A 21093-nucleotide genomic window follows, 5' to 3' on the forward strand; every position below is an offset into this window, starting at 1 on the left:
TTTATCTGCTTCCAGCACTATCAAATAGTTGTTTATGATCGTTTTATTCAGTTTGTGTGACTGTATGTGTGGATATGATTTACAGACCTCTTCACAAAGTCAGTGTCTAGTGTCTGTTTACATTTTGATGAAATCTTACTTTGTAGTTTAATGTTTACCTAAATGTAACTATAAACGATAGTATTATTTTGTGTGTCCTAAAAATGCAGCTGTTTTCCTTAATACTTTTAAAATTAACCTTGATATCTACAGGTATAGTCCGGTCCTTTTTTAAAAAAAATTTTTTGAGACATAGTCTCTCTCTGTCGTCCAGGCTGGAGTGCAGTGGTGCGATCTCAGCTCACTGCAAGCTCCGCCTCCCGAGTTCACGCCATTCTCCTGCCTCAGCCTCCTGAGTAGCTGAGACTACAGGCGCCCGCCACCATGCCCAGCTAATTTTTTTATTTTTATTTTTGTATTTTTCAGTAGAGATGGGGTTTCACTATGTTAGCCAGGATGGTCTCGATCTCCTGACCTCGTGAACCGCCCGCCTTGGCCTCCCAAAGTGCTGGGATTACAGGTGTGAGCCACCTCGCCTGGCTTTTTTTTTTTTTTTTTCTTGAGACGGAGACTGGCCCAGGCTGGAGTGGAATGGCGGGATCTCGGCTTACTGCAACTTCCGCCTTCTGGGCTCAAGTAAGTCTCCTGTCTCAGCCTCCCGAGTAGCTGGGATTACAGGCGCACGCCACCAAGCCCGGCTAATTTTTGTATTTTTAGTAGAAACGGGGTTTCACCATGTTGGCCAGTATGGTCTCAAACTTCTGATCTGAGGTGAAACACCTGCCTCGGCCTCCCAAAGTGCTGGGATTACAGGCGTGAGCCACTGCGCACGGCCCAAGTCCAGTCCTTTTAACAACTACAAAATTCCATGTAGTGAATACACCAAATTTTCCTTTTACTTATCGATAAATATTTGGGTTTTTTTTACAGTTACAACTAGTGACACAGTGAACATCTTTATTCATGTTTGCTTTAAATTTTACTAGATATTATCAAATTAGTCTCCAAATTTAATATCAATTGACACTCACTCCTACTAGTAATGAATAAACATACCCATTTACCCATAATTTGCCAACTGCAAATTTATATTTTTAAACTTTTAAAATTTTCACATAGGATGGGTGAAATTCTGATCTTGCATTTTTAAAGATACATACCATTTTAAGATATGTGACATCCTGCCAAATTGCTCTCCAGAGTTTTTATCAAATCTCATCAATCCTGGTGTTATCATTTTTTAAAATTTTGACAATTTGGTAGACAAAAACAGTAACTTTGCTTTTATTTTTTAATTACTAGTATGATTGAAACTTTTTCCACATGAATTTTGGCCTTATTTATTATTTTTAGAGACAGGGTCTTACTGTGTTGCCCAGGCTAGAGTGCAGTGGCAGGCTTATAGTTCACTGCAGACTTGAACCCTTAACTCAAGCAATCCTCCCATTTCAACCTCCTGAGTAGCTAGGACCATAGGCACGTGCTACTACACCCAGCTTTTCTTTATTTTGTAGAGATGGAGCCTCAAAATTCCTGGCTTCAAGTGATCTTCTCATCTTGGCCTTTGTATTTATTTTTTATCCAGGCCTTGGTACTTTTTTAAAGCCTATTTTTTTCTATGTAAATATAAATTTTAGCTCTTACATTTAGGACAATGATCCATTATTAATGTTTGTGTACGGCATGAGCAAGAGTCTAATTTTTTTTTTTGGCATGTGGTATCCAGTTGTTCCAGTATTATTTGTTTTAAAGACTGTCCTTTCCATATTGAATTACTTTTGCACATTTATCAAAAATTAATTGGCCATAATTATATGGGTCTATTTCTGTACTCCACTGTGTTCCAATGACTCTGATCTCTTTGTCTGTCCCTTCACCAATATACCACATTCTCTTGATTACTGCTTGATAGTAAATCTTAAAATCAGGTACTATGATTCCTCCAACTATATACTTTTCCAAAACCATTTTAGCTATACTAATTTCTTTGCTTTTTCACACAAACTTTAGAGTCAGCTTGTCTATATTTACAAATGCTTCTGTTGGGATTTTAATTATAATTATGTTAAATCTGCAGATCAATCTTGGAAGACTGATATCTTTACTATATTTTCTTCCAATCCATACATAGTATATCTATTTATTTAGGTCATCTTTAATTTCTTTCATCAGTTTTGTAGTTTTCAGCACATAAATACTGTATATATTTTGATAGATTTATACTAAATATTTCATTTGTAGGGATGGGGCTATTGTGATTTTTAAAAAATTTTTGTTTCCAGTTGTTCGTTGCTACTATATAGAAATACAATTAAGTTTTGTGCATTGACCTGGTATCCTGTGACCTTGCTAAACTTAAACATATTAGTTCTAGGATTTTTGTAGATTATTTGGCATTTTCTACAGAGACAATCATTTTGACTGCAAATAGGGACTATTTTATTTTTCTTGCCTTCTTGCATTTGCTGGACTTCAAGTACTATGCTGAATAGGAGCAATGAGAGTGAACATCCTTGCCTTGTTCTTGATCTTGAGGGGTAAAGTACTCAGTCTTTCACCACTAAGCATGAAATTAACTGTAGGGTTTTTTGTAAATGCCTTTTATCAGATTAAGGAAGTTCCTTCCATCATGAATGGATGTTGAATATTGTCACACGCTTTTTCTGCAACAACTGATAAAATCAGGCGCTTTCCATGACTGGACTGTTAATATGGTAGAGGTACACTGACTGAAATTTGAATATTAAACCGGTGTGACATCCTCAAGAAAAAAACTTCACTGATCACAGTGGTCTATGACCATACCACCCTAAACACACCAGATCTAATTTGATCATGGTATGTTATTTATATATTGCTATATATTTTGTTGCTTTTTTCATCTACACCCATGAAAAGTCTTGATCTATAGTTGTCTTGTTTTTTTCTTATAATGTCTTTGCCCAGTTTTGATATCAGGGTAATGCTGGCCTCATAAAATTAGCAAGTGTTTTCTCCTCTTCTGTTTTCTGAGACAGATTATGTAGAATTGTGTGTTATTCCTTCTTTAGATGTTACATAGAATTCCCCAGTGAAATCATCTGGGCCTGGAGATGTCTTTCTTAAAAGATTAACTACAAATTTATTAAAAAGAAATAGTTACGGGTCCATCCAGGTTGTTCATCTTGACTACATTGTTTTTACTTTTATTTATGGTACTTTGTGACAGATAGAAACTTTAGACCTGTACTCCACTGTGTTCCAATGACTCTGATCTCTGTGTCTGTCCCTTCACCAATATACCACAGTCTCTTGATTAATGCTTTATAGTAAATCTTAAAATCAGGTACTATGATTCCTCCAACTGTATGCTTTTCCAAAACCATTTTAGCTATCCTAATTTCAAACTCTTCTTTTATGGTATGTCTTTGTGTGCTTAGAAAAGTTCTTTCCTCCAATTTTTAATTTTAGTATTTGTATTCCAGTACTATATTTTCTTCTCATTAATTTACACTTTTAGTTTTGATGCATAAAATGTTAGTCCACCTGGAATTTAGTGAATGATATAAAATCTATATTTTAAAGTTAAAATTAGTATATAAGAAAAGGATGAAGTGGCCTTGAAATCTCTCAACTCTATAAACATAAACGTTTGTTTTTTCTCACTTTAAAAAAATGCTAAAATTTGTACATATTCACAGACTAAATTTCTTATAACCACAAAGACTACTTTTAAAAAGCTCAAATATATATGGAGAATATATACTGTGAATATAGACGAGGAAATCTTAAAAGGAGAAAGATGACTAGCTGAAAAACAAAGAATCAGGAAGTCTTCAATGGATATTTATGCTTAAAAAATAATTAAAAGAATAATTAAAAGAAAAAATGTTTAATGAATGGGGAATACAAGCATTGAAAAAAGTAGGATGCAAAGCTTTCTCTATAATTCTGTCCATCTCTCTAACTGGAAAATAACATACACAAAAAGGTTATTTTTATAAGCAAAGAAAACAGACAGTTTTAAAATGATCAAATTACATTCTTCATGAAGCCTAAATTCCTCCTGACAGGCCACTGAATCCATCAGTGTCCATTAATCTGATCAAGCCAGCAGAGAATGATACATTGTCCTCCCTCACTGGTTCATTTGTGTCTCTCCCAAAGACACCCACTTTCAAAAAGATGACCTTGCCAGACAAAGAACTATTGTTGAAGCATAAATTAATCAGTTGGCTTTCTCTGTAACCCCCAGTATCTAACTATTGAATATAGGTCAAGAAAATGCTGCTAACAAACATTCTCTCTTGCAAACCAGAGGAAAAGAGTCAAGGAGACTGAAAGTGGAGGAGGAGATGGGGAACCAATGCTTTACCCATTTATCACTGGATTTCCTCATCAACTGATACTGCACAGCCACTTTCACAGTGTGTGTGATATCTACTAGTTAAGAAGATGAATCTTGCTGAGATGCAAAATAAATAAAGGATACAGAAATCAGATGATTTATTTGTTTCTGACATTCCAACAATGTGGAAATCAGATGATTTATTTGTTTCTGACATTCCAACAAATGTGGAGGTATATTATCAGGTTTAAATTAATGTGTAATTGATTTTGTATGAGATTGCGACTCACCTAATCTTTCCATTACAGGAATAAATAGCTAATTAGAATAGTAGATAGACTATTTGCCAATGTGCTACCTCTTTTACCTACCCCTGTGCTGGGCCTCTCCAGACATGGCATAAGCTTTGGCCAGTAACGCACTCGTTTCTGCAGTTTTGGGGCTGACTTCAGTGAACAAAGAAACACAGATAGAATGAGCCTGGAATAAAGAAAGTCATGACAAGGTAAGCACCCAAATGACAGTGTTCACTGTGGATTTAGATGAGAGGTGAGTTTGAGTCCCAGCTCCGCCACTTCCTAGCTATGAGTCTTGTGCAAGTAATGTCACCTTCATTCGTAGAAGGAATATATAATTCCCACTGTTTAGGGTTTGGGAAAGATTAAGTGAGATGGTGTATGCAAAGCACAGGGCACAGTACTCATCACATTGTAAGTTCTCAATAAATGTTAGCTAGTATAATTTTTATTAGATTTCATAGCAAAAATAAAGTCATAACCTTAGCTCAGTCTCACTAGACTGAACTCCAGTCTCGAAGGCATTCTTATAAATGTAAATCAGGGATAACTGGAATAGTACTTGTTACAAAAACTTGTTGTAAATATTAAATAAATTAATGGTTAATATATGTAAAGTGGTTAGAACACCACCCAGCATATAGTAAGCACTAAAAAAGTGTTAGATTTTATATTACTTGTGCTAAAATGGAAGGAGTAACACTTGGAAAAGAGAAAGAGAAAAACATTGAGTCCACACCCACCAGCCACAAAAGAACCACCTGTGCTTAATATTTCACAGGCCAAATTGTTTCAAAGAGCTGAGGGATTATCAGAGAAGACTTTGGAGCTGAGACACAGGGCAGAGCTGTTATGAGTACAGGTGTATGGTCAGATTTGGAGTTCAAATCCCTGCTTTACTATCTGTTAGCTATACAGTGTCAGCTGAGTTAGCTAAAACTCTTTGGGCTTCAGTTTTCTCATCCTTAAAATGAGATAAAACAATAATGGTACCTACTTCATAGAGCTACTGTACAGATTAAATGAATCAATATATCCTCTAGGGCACTTAGAAAAAGCATTCCGTAAGTTTTAACTCTTATCTTTTGGTGCTTTTGGGAAACCAAAATATTTGATATTTGTTGTTTTATTCATTCTGATCTGACCACTGCTTTAAGAAAGTCTTGAACACAAAAACCAGACTGGCTTTTTCTGTAAGCAGTGGACTCCCTGCCTTCACAGCAGCGTTCTCTGACATCTCTCCAGTGTGATATTTATAATCGTAGATTGTCAGATTGTTTGCAATGCCTTTTCTTCCGAATCTGTTTTCAGGTATACTGTTAGAATGCATGCACCTTTTCTGTGATACAGGATATCCAGTATTTTGATCTGTTTGTCACTGTGGGAGATGCTTGAAGCCATGGGCAGCATTCTCCTTTGGAGAGAGAAAAGGTGAATTTAGCAGCTTCGACTACATGATACATAAAAGTACCCTAAACTGTTACCATATGATAGACTCAACATTCCTTCCTACGTTTTGTTTTGTTTTCCTCTGGGCATTTGTCAAGTTAGTTACCTCCAAGTGAAACACCCTTTTGTTAGTTTAACCTTAGGTTTGGAAATATAATCAGCTAGACTAGTTTAAAGTACAAATGACAGCATTACCCTAAAATATCATGATTTTCATTTAAAAGGCCCTTTGTTTTTGCTGAAGATGTAAGTTTGGTTGTCCCCGTATCTTTTTTCCTTGGAGTAGACTCACATTTTGCTTCTATTTCCCAGCACCAACAGAGATGAGAGTGGGTGCCTGGGAAGGGGAAGTGCTGTCTGCACAGCCAATGACACAGCACATTCACCCACCTGAGTCAGTGTTCTCTGGCCTGGTCATTTAAGGTTTGATCAAGGGCTCTTAGGTGGATCTGGAGGCAAGTCAGGGTTAAAACAGAATCAATTCCAGCCCTTGTTCTTCTGAGAAGCCCATGCTTCCCCGGCCCTGAGAACCAGGCCTGGGGCCAAACAAGGCAACCCAGCCTGGGCTCTGGCCAACCCACTGACCTGCTGCAAGTACTGGATGGCCTGGTTGTGGTTCCTCCTTAGCTGCTCGATCTGAGCAGTTTCCTCATACAGGCTGATCAGATCTGACGTCCTGTCACCCTTGGCAGCAATAACATCGCCAATTGCCTTTTCAAAGTATGTCAGTGCTAGGTTCAATCTGTGGATGGCCAAGGAGGCTCTGCAAGAAAAGGGATGAAAGTAGAAACTCACAGAGAGGCCACTTACTTTGCAGACACAAAAGGAACTGATTCCAAGAATTAGAGAATTTGGCCTTCGTAGGCCCATCATCTTGGTAGCTGGCTCAAAAATCCAGCCTTGTTGTAAATAAACTCCAATTATCCTGCATTTTATCCATCAGATTTCACTGACTACTCATTAAACCCATTACTATGTCGTGCTGTTGTCTAATTTTTTAAAAAGGCAAATGGAAAAAATGGCTTCCAGGAATTCACAAGATGGGATAATTTACCCATAAACATAGACTTTCTAAAATCAAAATAAAATTTTATTACCTCTGGTTCTCTTTCAGGCCAAAGAAAGTTTTTGCTTTGTTTTGTTCCATTTAATTTGGCCAATTCCTCCTCAGTTTAAAATGAGAGAGGATAGAAAAAAAATGTAAATATTCCCCAAAGAGAGTGATTAAATAAATTATAGCATATGATAAATAAAATACCTCAGAGACATTAAAAGTCATGTTTTCTTTTTAGACAGATATGGGGAGATATTAAAATTGTGCTAAAAGAAAAAATATATAAAACTGCACTGAAAATGTGATCCACATAGAGATATAGTTATCGATATCCACATATATCTGTCCAAAATGTTCACAGCAGTTATGTCTGTGTGGTGGTATCACAGTTGGCTTATTTGTTCTTTATACCTGTCTATATTTTCAAAATTTTCCACAATAAAGTTGGGAATATAATTTTTTTAAATGAGGATAAAACAGTATCTCATTGAGGTTTATTTTTCCAGAGACAGCAAGACAAAATGAGAGCATGGGTAGTTCAAAGCTGGTTCTGGTAGTTATTAGCTTTATCAAACTCTATGAGCCTACATTTCCTTCTAAATAAAACAATTGAGTTTATACTGCAAGTGTGTTGTGAAGAATAATATTCAGTGTAAAATCACCTAACATGTAGTAGATACACAATCAATATTCCTTCCTCCTCACTCCAATATTTGTATTCCTAAGTTGAATTAAAAATATATGTGTAAGCCAGGTGTGGTGGTGTCTTGCCTGTGGCCTCAGCTATGGAGGAGGCTGAGCCCGGGAGTTCGAGGTTTCAGTGAGTTCTGATTGCACCCTGCACTCCAGCCTGAGTGACAGAGTGAAAAGCTATCTAAATGAAAATGATAGAAATACCTACCCTCATTGGCTGTCATGAGGACTAAGTGAAATAAATTATGTAAAGCACTTAGAACAGTGTCCAGTATGTAGTTATACTTAGTAGGCACTCTAACACTTAGAACAGGACATGCATAAAAAAGGTATTCAATAAATACTGGAGAATGGATAAACAAAATGAGCACCAGAGTTTTTCTGAAAAAGGAGTAAGGCTATCTTTCACATAAGGCAGAAAAACTTTAGGCCTTATGTGACAGGAGTAGACATTCACCAGACTGTAATTTATTGCCCTATGGACTTAAGTCCATAGTTTGATTTAGTTCTGGACATTCCAACATCTCCCCATTTCCCATTTGACTTCTAGATTCATGGTTGTTTAGAGGAGGCAGACATGATGCATGTATTTCATTTACTTACCATTCAGTCATACACCCTACTGTGCCAAGTGCTTACAGTTCTGGAAACAGATTGCTTTCAAGGATGTAAAGATATTTGAAAAATCTAGGGAACAGTAAACTCTTTATTCTTTTTCTTCTAACAATCTGATGGGCCCACATTCATTTCTAAATATTTTGATTCTCGGAGGATCCCTAACTCAACAGCAAGACAGTTAAATCTTGTTCTGTCTTAAACAAATTCCATGAACTTTGTTTTCATATGGAACAGCACTTTTCTTAAAAATGCACATGCTGTGCATGGCTTTCACAGCTTCCAGTTAATTGTCTTCATTAAGTGTTTCTTCATCTAAAATGTCACATGTAATGACAAAAATAGGTGGCAATTCAGAAAAAAATATATTAGAGTGAGCATGAGAGGCAAGTGTAAGGAAGACTAAGAGTTAGTGAGTTCAGATTACAGATCCAACATTTACAAGCTATATTATCTTGGACAATTTGTTTAACCTCGGCTTCAGTCTCCTTGACCGCCCCCCTTTAATAAAATAATGGTCATACCAACTACCTCAATAGCTGTTGTGAGGATTACATGGGGCAGTACACAAAAAGCACAGTGTATGCGTTTGGTAAATATGAGCCTGTTTTATTATCATTTGAGTTTCTGGGGTTTTTTGCTCTAAATATTTTTCTCCCTAATATCATGTAATTCCAGGCCTCATTCATAAAATCCTCAGCTTCTCCAAGCCCAGATCTTACCTGCCCAAAGCAAGTGTTAGGTCTTTCTCAGAGACTTGTAATTCACAAATGCCTCCTTCATATAATTCTTTCAGCTCCTTCATGTTTCTCTCTGCCTTCTGCAGGTTGAAATAGGCTTCTCTGCCAGTGAAACAGTCAAGGAAAATGCCAAGCACTCAAACTAACATCCACTGCACAGGGACAGCAGGTGATAAGGAAACAAAAGGGGCTCTTGGAAAAATGAAGCAATATTAAAACTTAGCTATGTTCTTTATTTTCCATGTATTATGCTGTCAAGAAGGAAGAATTCTTTAGAAAAGGAACAGGGGCTTGGGTTTCCTGTGGTGGTTGCCGGAATCCAAGACTAGAGTAGGAAGGGTTTGCAGGAGTGAACGGAAACTGTAAATTACACTCGATTTCCTTGAGAGGCATCTACTGCGTGACAATAGTTATTCATTTTTCCCAAGCCTATTCCTGTGAATGGTAAAAAGAGACTAATTACTCTGAAAGGAACTTTCTGGGTCATTTAGAAGGTCCAAGCAAAGCAGGTTTTGGGCCAGAGGCAAACAGCAGAAAAGCAAAAAAATCCCTTTAATTCCCAAACATGCTTCTATTTCCCACATTTTCAATAGCCCCCTGCTAAGAGTATAACAGAGGAAGGCCACATATCAGATTTTGCAAGTTGAACATTGGGACCAAAAAAGTAGAGAGGCGGATGTGTGGAGAGGAGACTGGGGACACATGGGCTCATGGAGTGCTCATGATGATTTGTGAACATCAAATGCCCTTAACATCTTTCCAGTGGAGATGGTACAAAAGGCTGTCAAAATCTCCAGTTCTGAGGAAAGGCACATATAACAGTCCCCCTCTGGGGGTTTGCAGAACTACTTGTTTTGTCTATTTTGCTTGGCCTCCAGCCTCATGGGCAGTATCCGCAAGAGCATTTCAAAAAACTAAAATGATCGAGAATCAGTTAAATCAGTGGTTTTGGGCTGCAAATTACAATCTCTGGAGGGCTTTTAAAAATTTCAATGAACAGATGTACCTCAGAGCCTCTCAGTCAAAATCTTTGGGGTAGGAACAGACAGCAGAAATTCTTAAAGCTCCCCAGGGGATTACAATGTGCAGCCTAGTTTGCCAAATTGTGCTTTAAATTATCGCCCATTCTCTCCATCCCTACACCACCACTACCACCACCCGCAACCTCATTGCTAATACTGATTTTCTTGGGTGCTCAATGAAGAGCAGAACAGACTCAGAAAACCTTTGACTGGCTAGGTGATATGTCACTAGTGAAATCTCTTCCATGGCCCAACTCAGAGTTTATATGAATAGACACAGGAAGAGAATACACACCCTTCTAGATGGAGAGGAGAGGCTTGTGGAGGGTCTCAATGTTGGAACAGATCTACAAGGCCTTGGTTCCATTTCCCACCCTCCTGTATGAGATGACCCATCTAGCATGTGTGGCCTGTGGCCCCAAACACTAAACACAGCTGGGAAGGGAAGGATATCGGTTCTGCAGGAGCCAGGCCACCCCCAGAGTGTAGTACAGCATGACCAGAGCTTCCAGGATTTCCTCTTTCTCCTTATCTGAGGTCGTATTTGCCTTCCAGGTCAACAGTGTATTCTTGGCCGACACAGCATGTTTCTTGGCCTGAACTGGGAGGCCTGGGGGAGTTAGAGGGTGGGTAGCAAGAAAACAGACATTAAAAAGGCATGCTTCAGTCAAAAACATTCCTGGGAGGGGATAAAGTGGGCAGTGTAGTTGTCACATGGTTTATAGCATTGGTTCCTAAATCTGGCTGTGAATCAGAATTATTGGAAATGCTTGTAAAGAATACAGATTCCTGGGCCCCACCCAAGACCTACTGAGTGGGGAATCTCCAGAGAAGTGGGGTCCAGGGATCTCTAATTTTAATCTGCACCACAAGTGGTTCTTATTCAGCCCTCTCAACATTAGCCTTCAGACCTCAGTTTGGAACTCAATGTAGAGACAGGAATGGAAGGTGAGTATCCTATTTCTGGTCCTACCTGCCACTAATGCCATGTGACCTTTTCAACCCACAAAGCTTCTCCATCCTCCAATTGTTGAACAACAATAATAATTATAGAAGCTGCCCCTTATCAAACACATGGAGATAGTCCAGGAACAAAGTAGGTTATGCCATAGAATGCTGTGCATTGAGCATTCTGGAAAAGCCATTCTGTAAATACAAGGGCTTATGAATGCAATTACTTCCATCTGGGGATTTTTTTTTTTTTTTTTCAATCTAAGATGAATCTGGTGATACTAACTGGTCACATAACACACATAAAAAGATTGCAATTGCTAAATGCAATGAGGCCCCAAACTCAGAAGACAAAGGCAAGGCCAGACCCTAGGTAGACAGAACTGGTGGCATTTTTCCCCTGGTTTTATCTTTTCTTTTTTTTTTTAATATTTAAAATACAAAACTTGTGCCCAGGGCTGACTTTCCATAGACTGCAGGGAGGGAGCTGCTCTGCTACATACAAAACCCTAAGCCAGAAGCAGGTCATCTAATGATTTAGCACCAGGTTCCTCTCAAATATGCATTGCATGAAGGGTGAAAGGGCAGCCCCAAATCTCATTTTTTCCCCTTGTGTTTTGCTGATGTTCCCAGGCACTTACACGAGCTGCTCTTTGTCCAGTCAACAGAGGTAGACTTGGGAAGACTGAAAACAACAGGTAGGGTTCACTTTCAGCCCTCTCTCTGCAAGTTCCTAGGGGCTGGTAAACATACTCACCCCTGCCAAGTAGGACACTGTGCCCCTAATCCTCACTTCACACCACCAGCCCCAGTCCTACTCAGCAAACTGCCTTTGGCTCCTGAAGCCTAGTTTCACAGAATGGGTGCAAGTCAATAGCAATAAGGATAAATTTAAAAGTCTGTCTTTGATACCTGCACCCTCATGTGTTCTAAGTGTACCTCCTGAATTAGTTATAGCAATGAAAGGGAACACGGTCTTCCCTGGGAGAGTTCTAAAGGTGACTGACCCAGGTCCCTTTTCCCTTTTGCCACCATTGTCTAAGCAGCAGTGTCAAAATGAAGTTCAATTCTTTTGTGACTTCTGACCAAAGCAAGAACCATAAAAAAGCATTTCAAATGCACCTTCCCAAATTCACAAGAAGATTATGTCTTCCCCTTTCCAAACAGCTGAGACAAAAGTACAATGCTTGATCCATGGCCCCCAAAAAGGATAATGAAGTTCAGATTGTGCAAGGACACTATAAAGGTCAGCAAACTGGCAAAGTAATCCAGGTTTACCAGAAGAAATATGGCATCCGGCTGGGCGCGGTGGCTCACGCCTGTAATCCCAGCACTTTGGGAGGCCAAGGGGGGCGAATCACAAGGTCAGGAGATGGAGACTATCCTGGCCAACATGGTGAAACTCCATCTCTACTAAAAATACAAAAATTAGCTGGGCGTTGTGGTGTGCACCTGCAGTCCCAGCTACTAGGGAGGCTGAGGCAGGGGAATCACTTGAATACAGGAGGTGAAGGTTGCAGTGAGCCGAGATCACGCCACTGCACTCCAGCCTGGCAACAGAGCGAGACTGTTTCAGAAAAAAAAAAAAAAAAAAAAGGCATATACTGACAGGGTGCAGTGGGAAAAGGCTAATGGCACAACTATCCATGTGGGCATTGACCCCAGCAAGGCAGCTATCACTAGGCTAAAACTGGAAAAGAACAGAAAAAGATCCTTGAGCAGAAAGTCAAATCTCACCTAGTAGGAAAGAAAAATAGTAGATAGGAGGAAGAAATATTTGAGAAGATGCAGGGGTAAAGTATCCCTATATACACCTTTCATTAAAAACTGCAAAATAAAATAAATAAAAGTGACCCAGAGCCAAGAAGTCTCTGCAGAATACTCAGAAATACCTGTTCTATTGGTCTCTACTGAAGAGAAAAATGGACTCTGATGAAAGAGAGGGTTGTGCCCTAAGTTAAGGGTGGCCTTCAAATTGCACTGTGCATTATAAACACCCTATTAAAATGCAGATTCCTGTACTACACTTCCAGTAGTTACAGCTCACAGGTTCTCGGATAAGAACCAAGAATACACATTTAAAACAAGCAACCATGTTTCAGACGGTAACCAAGGGTTCTCATTTGTAAGAACTAATCTTGGTATTAATGCAAGGCTGGCTGAGGACCACACTTGGAGAAACACATAGTTAGTAAAATCTTTACAGAAGAAGTAGGACTCAGATTGTTTTTCAAGAGTGGATTGGATTTTGACTGATACAAGGAGGGATTTCCCCTTGGATTAAATAGCTTGAGGCCTTGAAGATAGAATAAGCAAGCATGTGTATGTATGTGTGCCGCACTGGGGGATGAGGTTAGGTGGATACAGGATTGTTAGGGAAGGTAGAAAGATGACTGAAAGGAAACTCTGAATTGAAAAACATATAAACAGGCCGGGCGCGGTGGCTCATAACTGTAAAGTGCCTCCCAGCACTTTGGGAGGCCAAGGCGGGTGGATCACGAGGTCAGGAGATCGAGACCATCCCGGCTAACACGGTGAAACCCTGTCTCTACTAAAAAAAGAAAAATTAGCTGGGTGTGGTGGCGGGCACCTGTAGTGCCAGCTACCCCCAAGGCTGAGGCAGGAGAATGGCATGAACCTGGGAGGCGGAGCTTACAGTGAGCCAAGATCGCACTACTGTACTCCAGCCTGGGCAACAGAGTGAGACTCCGTCTCAATGGAAAAAAGAAAAAAGAAAAAAAGAAAAACGTATAAGCTATGCATTGAATATGTAAAGCATCTTGGATGATGTCTTAATTTGTATGTGCTGCTGTAACAGAATACCTGAGACCAGGTAATCTATAAAGAACAGAAATTTCTCACAGTTCTGGAGGCTGAAAAGTCTAAGATGAAGACACCAGTTTCTTGTGAGCGACCTCTTGCTGTGTTCACATATGATGAAAAGAGGAAGAAAAAAAGAACCAAACACCACAAAAAGCCTCTTTTATAAGGGCCTTAATCCCGTTTATGAGGGAGAAGCCCTCATAGCCTAATCACCTCTGAAAGGCCCCACTTCTTGATGCTATCACAGTGGCAACACCTGAACTTTGGAGTGGACAGGCTCGGACCTTAGTAGATGCCAAGATGAGGAGGGGGAATTAGATCTGTTACATAACAAGGAGTCTTCACAGGTCTGGAGGAAGAAGACAGCATCATTAGTTAGCTCACAGAAAACTCTGCTTCGAATACTGGAAGCTGAGATTGCTACTTTAGACCAAGAAAATAAAGTAGAAAACTGAGAAAGTGTTTTGACCAAACAGGTCATTTTCCACAAGTAGGTGGGCCATTGGGAATGTGTCATTAAGGACTGTAAAAACCAAACTCAAGACAGTTCCCTGGGTCCTTAGGAAGAAGAAAGGTGAAACTGGAGGAGCTACTGAAAACCACCCCAAATCAGCAGACACTCCTTCTGGGCTTGTGAATGTCAAATAAAACAACTACCACTCAAGAAAGTTGTTCTGAGGCAGTCCCTGAGGCTTTGCAAGCCTGCGCCCTCCCTGCAAAGCATCCCATGCTGGTTGTGCAATTCCCAGGAGGAATACTTTCCCTCTCTGCTCAGCAGCGAATTAATCATACGGTTCCTTGCTTTCACACGACTAGGCCCCACATTGTGGGACTTCTGATGGAAAAGCTGAGCCACAAGGGGCTTAAGCAAACTGAACAAGGATCTTGATTTAAAACAATTTATTATAGTTTAAGCCCTAAAGGGGAAAAACTTCTTTCACCTTCCCAGAATCCACTCTGATCTCCAAAGTGGAATGCATGAACTCTATGGGTATGCAATATGCCATAAGAGTGTGAGGAGGAAATCAAAACTTCTCTATTTTTTTTTAATCTGAAGCCTTTTCCTATTTTATTACTATTTATATTACATAACACATCAATACTGTTGTACACAATCTATTTAAAATACACATATAAAAAGTAATTGATTGTTTGCTCAAGTTTCTTTCAGTGATAAGGGAGCTGTCTCTTGAGTTTGGAGACCACTGCTCTAGACAAATGTTTTCCAACCTTTTCAAGTATGAAAGAGCTCTTTTTATATTTAAAAAAACCCACATGGCTTCCTCCACTTGTGATAATTATTTTCATAGACCATGATACTTGAAAAAAATCGTATTGACAAAAGTACTATGAATTCAGTATCAGTAACACTTTGAAATGAATTTATGTTTATTAAGTCTAAATCCTCTTTCATATAAAAAGAACACTGTGTATAAGATTATTGTATATATCCATGAAGGATGCTTCACAGACCAAGTCACTTCTCTGTATCTGCCTTCCCAAGCCAAGGATAACACCGTTCTATCTGCACTGACAGTGCAGCAGTTTTCAAGGTACAAGGCAGAGGGGCAGCAAGGCCTGCTTCTGGAGCCCAAGATTCAGAAATTACAAGGAAATATTGATGAGATGGCAAAATGAGTCCAAAGATTGCCCAACAAACATATCAATCATTTTGCTTTAGTATGGGTTGGGATTCTATCATTGATGTCTGCTACACTGACTCAGACCAGAGAAAATCTCCTCAGAGCTACCCAATCTTTGGAGGTTGTTATTGTCACCAGAGAGCAGTCACCTTTGATCATCATCTATATTTAAGCAGTTACTGTGGCATGGTGATTAAAAAAGCAGGGTCTAGAGTCACACTCTCCAGGTACAAATTCTGGTTTAGTCATTATGACTTGAACATCCTTATGACTTGAAAAAGTTACTTAATCTATCTGTGCCTGTTTATTCACCTACAAAATGGTACTGAAAATATATCTTGCAGAGTTGTTGCAAGGATTAATTTAATATAAAAAAAGGATTAAATAGTGCCTAAATGAAGTGAGATTGAAGAAATATTAGCCATTATTATTATTATTACCAACGTCCATTTCTCTCATTGAGTAATTTACTACATTTGTACTTATTTTGAACATTTTTCATAGTGCTGTTTACAGAATCTTTGTAAAAGGCTTGCATTCTCAAATGCAGACTCACTTCAGGTAGGTATCAGGCTTCTTGTGGGTCAGATTACCTGGTTTTTATCATTCTCTGTTGTTTCTGTACCAGTTTTTGTGTCTTTATTTCAACCAACTAGACAAAGAAGGCAGAGCTCATGACTTAGGCTTCTTTTGCTGGATCTTGCAACATTTATAACATAGCCCCAATACCTGAAAGATTCCCAGTAATAATAGACTGACTAAATTACTGTTTCATTAATAAGCAGAATTTCAGAAAACTGCTTGCCCACGTTACCATATTTTCCTTCCTGAACACTTGAAAACAGTGCACCACTAGTTACCAAACTACCCTGGTGATCTCTGCCTGCCCTTTCTCTGCTGCTGGATAAATAGGCTTATTAGGATCATCATCAGGGCAGTGGGCCATAGAGGTCCACTTCTAGTGTCAATTGTTCTGTTTAACAAGCCAACCAACTTTTATACACTCTGCTTGCAAAAGCCTCACATTCTCCTGTGAATCCCATTCCATCAATTACTCCATTAAAAAAATCTTTAAACCCTCTCTTCTAACTGGTTCCTTCCTCTTTGCTAAAATCTTCCTGCATCTCCTTCTCTTGTAAAATCATCTTCACTAGCCTACTGGTCCCTATTGCTTCCCTTCCTCCCTGGGATCTGGCTTCTCCTCCAACCATTACGGGGAAACTGTTCTTCTGAGGTCCCCTCAAAAACATCCTAATAAATGAATCCAACTGCAGTTTTTCAGTCTGCATTTCACTGCAGCATCAGACACCCTTAGCTGTTTGGCTCCCTAGGTACTGCACCAACCTGCTTCTCCTTTATAAACCTTCTGTAATTGATTATTTGCTAACTCTTTATCAAGGTCCTTTGTTCTCTACCATTAATGTGTCCATTTTCCAAGTTTTTCTGTTTCTTCCACTTCTCTCTTTCCTTCTTGCAAGTTTTATCAACTCCTATTACTTCAACCTTAGCTTCCGTGCTTATAATTTACCATTTCCCCTCTTTAGTTCTGGTCTCAAATATTCCTCCATGCTTATGCCTTTCCTTCTCTCCTCCCAAGTTCTGATCCCAAATTTCCAGCACAAGTGAAAATGTATTACAGGTTGAGTATCCCTTATCCAAAATGCTTGGGACCAGAAGTGTTCCAGATTTCAGATTTTTTTTCTGGATGGGGGGCATTTTTTGATTATTTGCAGATAACCAGTCGAACATCTCTAAAATCTGAAAATCTGAAATCCAAAATGTTCCAATGAGCATTTCCTTTAAGCGACACATCAGCACTCAAAAAGTTTTAGATTTTGGAACATTTTGGATTTCAGATTTTCAGATTAGCGATTCTCAACTTGTGGATTCTCTATCGCAATTTCAAAATCTATACATAAAAAACTGGACTCAGCATTCCTCTCCTAGTCCACTTCCTTTCTGACCTACTTCTCTCTGAAAATGGCAATTTCAGGGGCCCAAAACATCACGGTCATCTTTGGGCCTCACTGTCACTCAACCCTAAATCGAACACCAAGTCCTGCCAACTCCTCCTTAATGGTCTCTGTCTTTTAATAATCATTTCTGAATAGGTAACACATTTCTATAGTTGAAAAGTTAAAAGTATATGAAAAGTAAACACTGAGAGGTCTCACTTCCAATCCTGTTCCCTTTGTCCCCAACCACCATCTAAGTAACATTTTTTGTTTCATTCTTGTGTACTATTCGGTGTTTTTTATGTAAAAATAAGCCTACATTCTCATTTCTTACTCCCTCTTTCTTACACAAAAAGAGGCGTATTATAAATACTGTACTGCATTGTGCATTCTCTTTTCCCTAAAGAGATCTTTCCCTAGAAGGATATAGAGATTCCTCATGTTCTTTTTTAAAATTCCATATTTCCCTCTGTGTGTATATACTAGTTTCCTGTTGATGGATACTTGCTTGTTTCCCGTCTTTTACTATTATGAATGATGCTGCAAAGAATAATCTTGTCCATGTTATCAGTGTGTATTTAGGACAGATTCCCAGAAGCGGGTTTCTGGTTTAAAAATAAATGTATCTGTCTTTCGTAGACTCTTGAATCCTTACCTTCTCACCCATTCTCTCTGGCAGCCTAGTTTTAGACTCAGATGACTGAGATGGCCTCCATTCCATCACTGCTGGATTATCCTTGCCAAAAGTACACTTTGACATTTTTATCATCCTGCTGGAAAATCTCCACTAGTGCTCTTTGCCTACCAAATAAATTACAAATTCCTTAGCCTGTATTTAAAACCACACCATGGCCTGCCCAATGTACCCTTCTCCTTTCCAGGTTCATCTTACCAGTCCTAACCTTAGCCAGGCAAGGCTGCTTACTGCCGTCTCCACAGACGTGGCACTTTCCTTCCTAATGCCTTGGCCCACATCATCCTTTTCAACAGAAATGCCCACCCCTTCTTCCACCTACCCAAACCCTACTCCTTTTTTACAACCCTTGAATCCACCTCCCCCTTGAATCTATCAACTCAGCCAGAAATGATTTCACCCAACCTTCCTGAAACCCATTATTTAAATCAATTACATGGCATTTACCTTATAATGCCTTCCCTCATAGTTATGTCCCTAGGTAGTTCACCTTCCACACTAAGTTGTAAAACCTTTGAGGGCTTCTTTTCATTACATTTCCCACAGTGTTCTTCATGGCATTTCACATATACAGGTTTCTCACTAAGTACTCACTGAATGACTGTTTATTGAGAGAAATCAGCCTTTTGGCTGCTGGAGAAGGCCCAGAGTGAAATGAGCAAAGCAGGGCTGATGACTATAAAACATGCATGGGTGCAGTGAGGCATGAACGCACACAGACACACACATCTGCCTACACAGGAGGCCAGCTTATATATTCCGTCCACTTTAAAGCAGTTAGAGGATGAATGACAACCACACTGTGTGGAGCTCAGCAAGCACTTCATCTCTCTTAAAGATCTGCCATTTTTCAAAGCCTTACTTACTCCATGGACCAGACACTAAAAAGACACTAAAAAAGCTGAAGTGAAAAAACTGAAATAAAAGCTTAAGTGAACAAACCAAAATATGACTGAAATAAGAGGCACTGGGCTATTCTCAAAGAAAGCTTACAGTCACAACCTATTCTAAAAAAAAAAATCTAGGCTGGTATCAGAAAATCTGGGTTCAAGTCTAGACTCCACATCACATGGACACTTCATCTGACCAGCAAGCTGCTTTTCCCATCTAGGAGAAACAAACAAAAAAAGTCTCTTGTACAGGAAAACTTGTGTCTCCTCCAACTTATTGCCCCAACGTAGTTCTCTATTCATGCAGCAGGAAAAACTGTCAGTTAGGGAGGAAAGGTTTTATCACCATCTTTTGTGGTACAACCTGTTCACTTATCTTGACTTAACTTGGAATCTAATTGGAAAAGTAAAACTCAAAGGCAGTTTGTGGCTCATTATGGAAGGGGTTGATTTCAGAAGATCTAGGCCAACCTCCTTCTAGACCTACCCTAGTTATCTTCAAGGCAAGACAGACAGGGCAGCATCTGGCCTTGCCTAGTTTCAGAGAAATCTCCCTCTCAAATGCCTTCCTCTTCAGTTCAAGTTCATCACCTCAAGCTTGAATTCCAGTGAAAGACTCTTAGCTAGTCTCTGTGAATCTGGGCTCTCCCAAGGCCCAAGGAATATACTTGTGTCTACCAAACCAAGTTGCAATGACCTACCAACTGCCAAATCCATAGGTCTCTCCTCAGCCTTTACCTTATTTGACCTTCCTCTACCATCTGAACTGTTGAAACCACTGTTGCACTTCTTTTTAAAACCCTTTCTCCTCTCTTGGCTTCCATGACACAGCTCCTCCTGAGTCTTCTATTTTCTTTGCTGGCCCCCCTTTATCCTACCCATTCCTAAAGCTCTTGCTCTCCAGTCTTCAGTTCTCTATTCTCTTCCCCTCTCTTTCTACACACTACTCCTTTTTTTTTTTTTTTTTTTTTTTTGAGACAGAGTCTTGCTCTGTCACCCAGGCTGGAGTGCAGTAGCACGATCTCGGCTCACTGCCACCTCCACCTCCTGGTTCAAGCAATTCTCCTGCCTCAGCCTCCTGAGTAGCTAGGACTACAGGCATGCGCCACTACACTTGGCTAATTTTTGTATTTTGCAGAGATGGGGTTTCACCATGTTGACCAAGTTGGTCTCAAACTCCTGACCTCAAGTGATCCACTCACCTCAGCCTCCCAAAGTACTGGGATTACACATATGAGCCACTACACCCAACCACTACACACTACTTCTGATCAAGCTCCTCCACTCCTATGGCCTCAGCTTGCTGCTGTGTGCTTATCTCTCCCAAACTAACATCTTTCCTGAGCTCTAGACCTGCTTTCAGTTGCCTACTGAACATTTCAACACAGATGTGATTCAGCCTGTCAGAAACCAAACTCAGTAGCTTCTTCCCCCTTCCTTCATAGCGGTTTAGTGGTGTCCTTACCCAAATCTCATCATGAATTGTAGCTCCCATAATCCCCATGTGTCATGGGAGGGACCCAGTGGGAGGTAATTCAATCACAGGGGCAGGGCTTTCCCATGCTGTTCTTGTGATAGTGAATAAATCTCACCAGATCTGATGGTTTTATAAATGGCAGTTCCTCTGTATGACCTCTTGCCAGCTGCCATGTTAGATGTGCCTTTGCTCCTCCTTGGCCTTCCATCATGATTGTGAGGCCTGATAAGCCATGTGCAACTGTGAATCCATAAACCTCTTTTTCTTTATAAATTACCCAGCCTTGAGTATGTTTTATTAGCAGCATGAAAACAGACTAATACACCCCACCACTTGGTCTTTCCCTTTCATTCTCGATTTCAGCTAATTGTCCAGGTCATGCCTGCTTCAACTTCAATTCTTCCTTGTCCTTCCCACTCCATACT

At 39.7% G+C, this 21093-nt stretch overlaps 1 protein-coding gene across 5 annotated transcripts in view; it reads right to left on the reverse strand.

Moving 5' to 3' along the window:
• The window catches only part of TTC23L (tetratricopeptide repeat domain 23 like), a 65603-nt gene that overhangs the window by 30979 nt on the left and 13531 nt on the right, over positions 1–21093 (reverse strand). For all 5 annotated transcript variants that reach the window (XR_001889673.1, XR_001889672.1, XM_017894497.1 and 2 more), the window contains exons 5-8: positions 10689–10845; positions 9196–9321; positions 6697–6874; positions 4738–4846 (exon numbers count right to left, since the gene is read on the reverse strand). Coding sequence is in view for 3 of the 5 variants with exons in the window: in XM_017894497.1 (XP_017749986.1) it covers positions 4738–4846; positions 6697–6874; positions 9196–9321; positions 10689–10845 (570 nt within the window). In the remaining 2 variants the exon portion in view is untranslated. The remainder of the gene's footprint in view (positions 1–4737; positions 4847–6696; positions 6875–9195; positions 9322–10688; positions 10846–21093) is intronic.

Source organism: Rhinopithecus bieti, unplaced genomic scaffold (assembly GCF_001698545.2).
Source record: "Rhinopithecus bieti isolate Rb0 unplaced genomic scaffold, ASM169854v2 scaffold_25530, whole genome shotgun sequence".
Classification (NCBI taxonomy): Eukaryota; Metazoa; Chordata; class Mammalia; order Primates; family Cercopithecidae; genus Rhinopithecus; species Rhinopithecus bieti.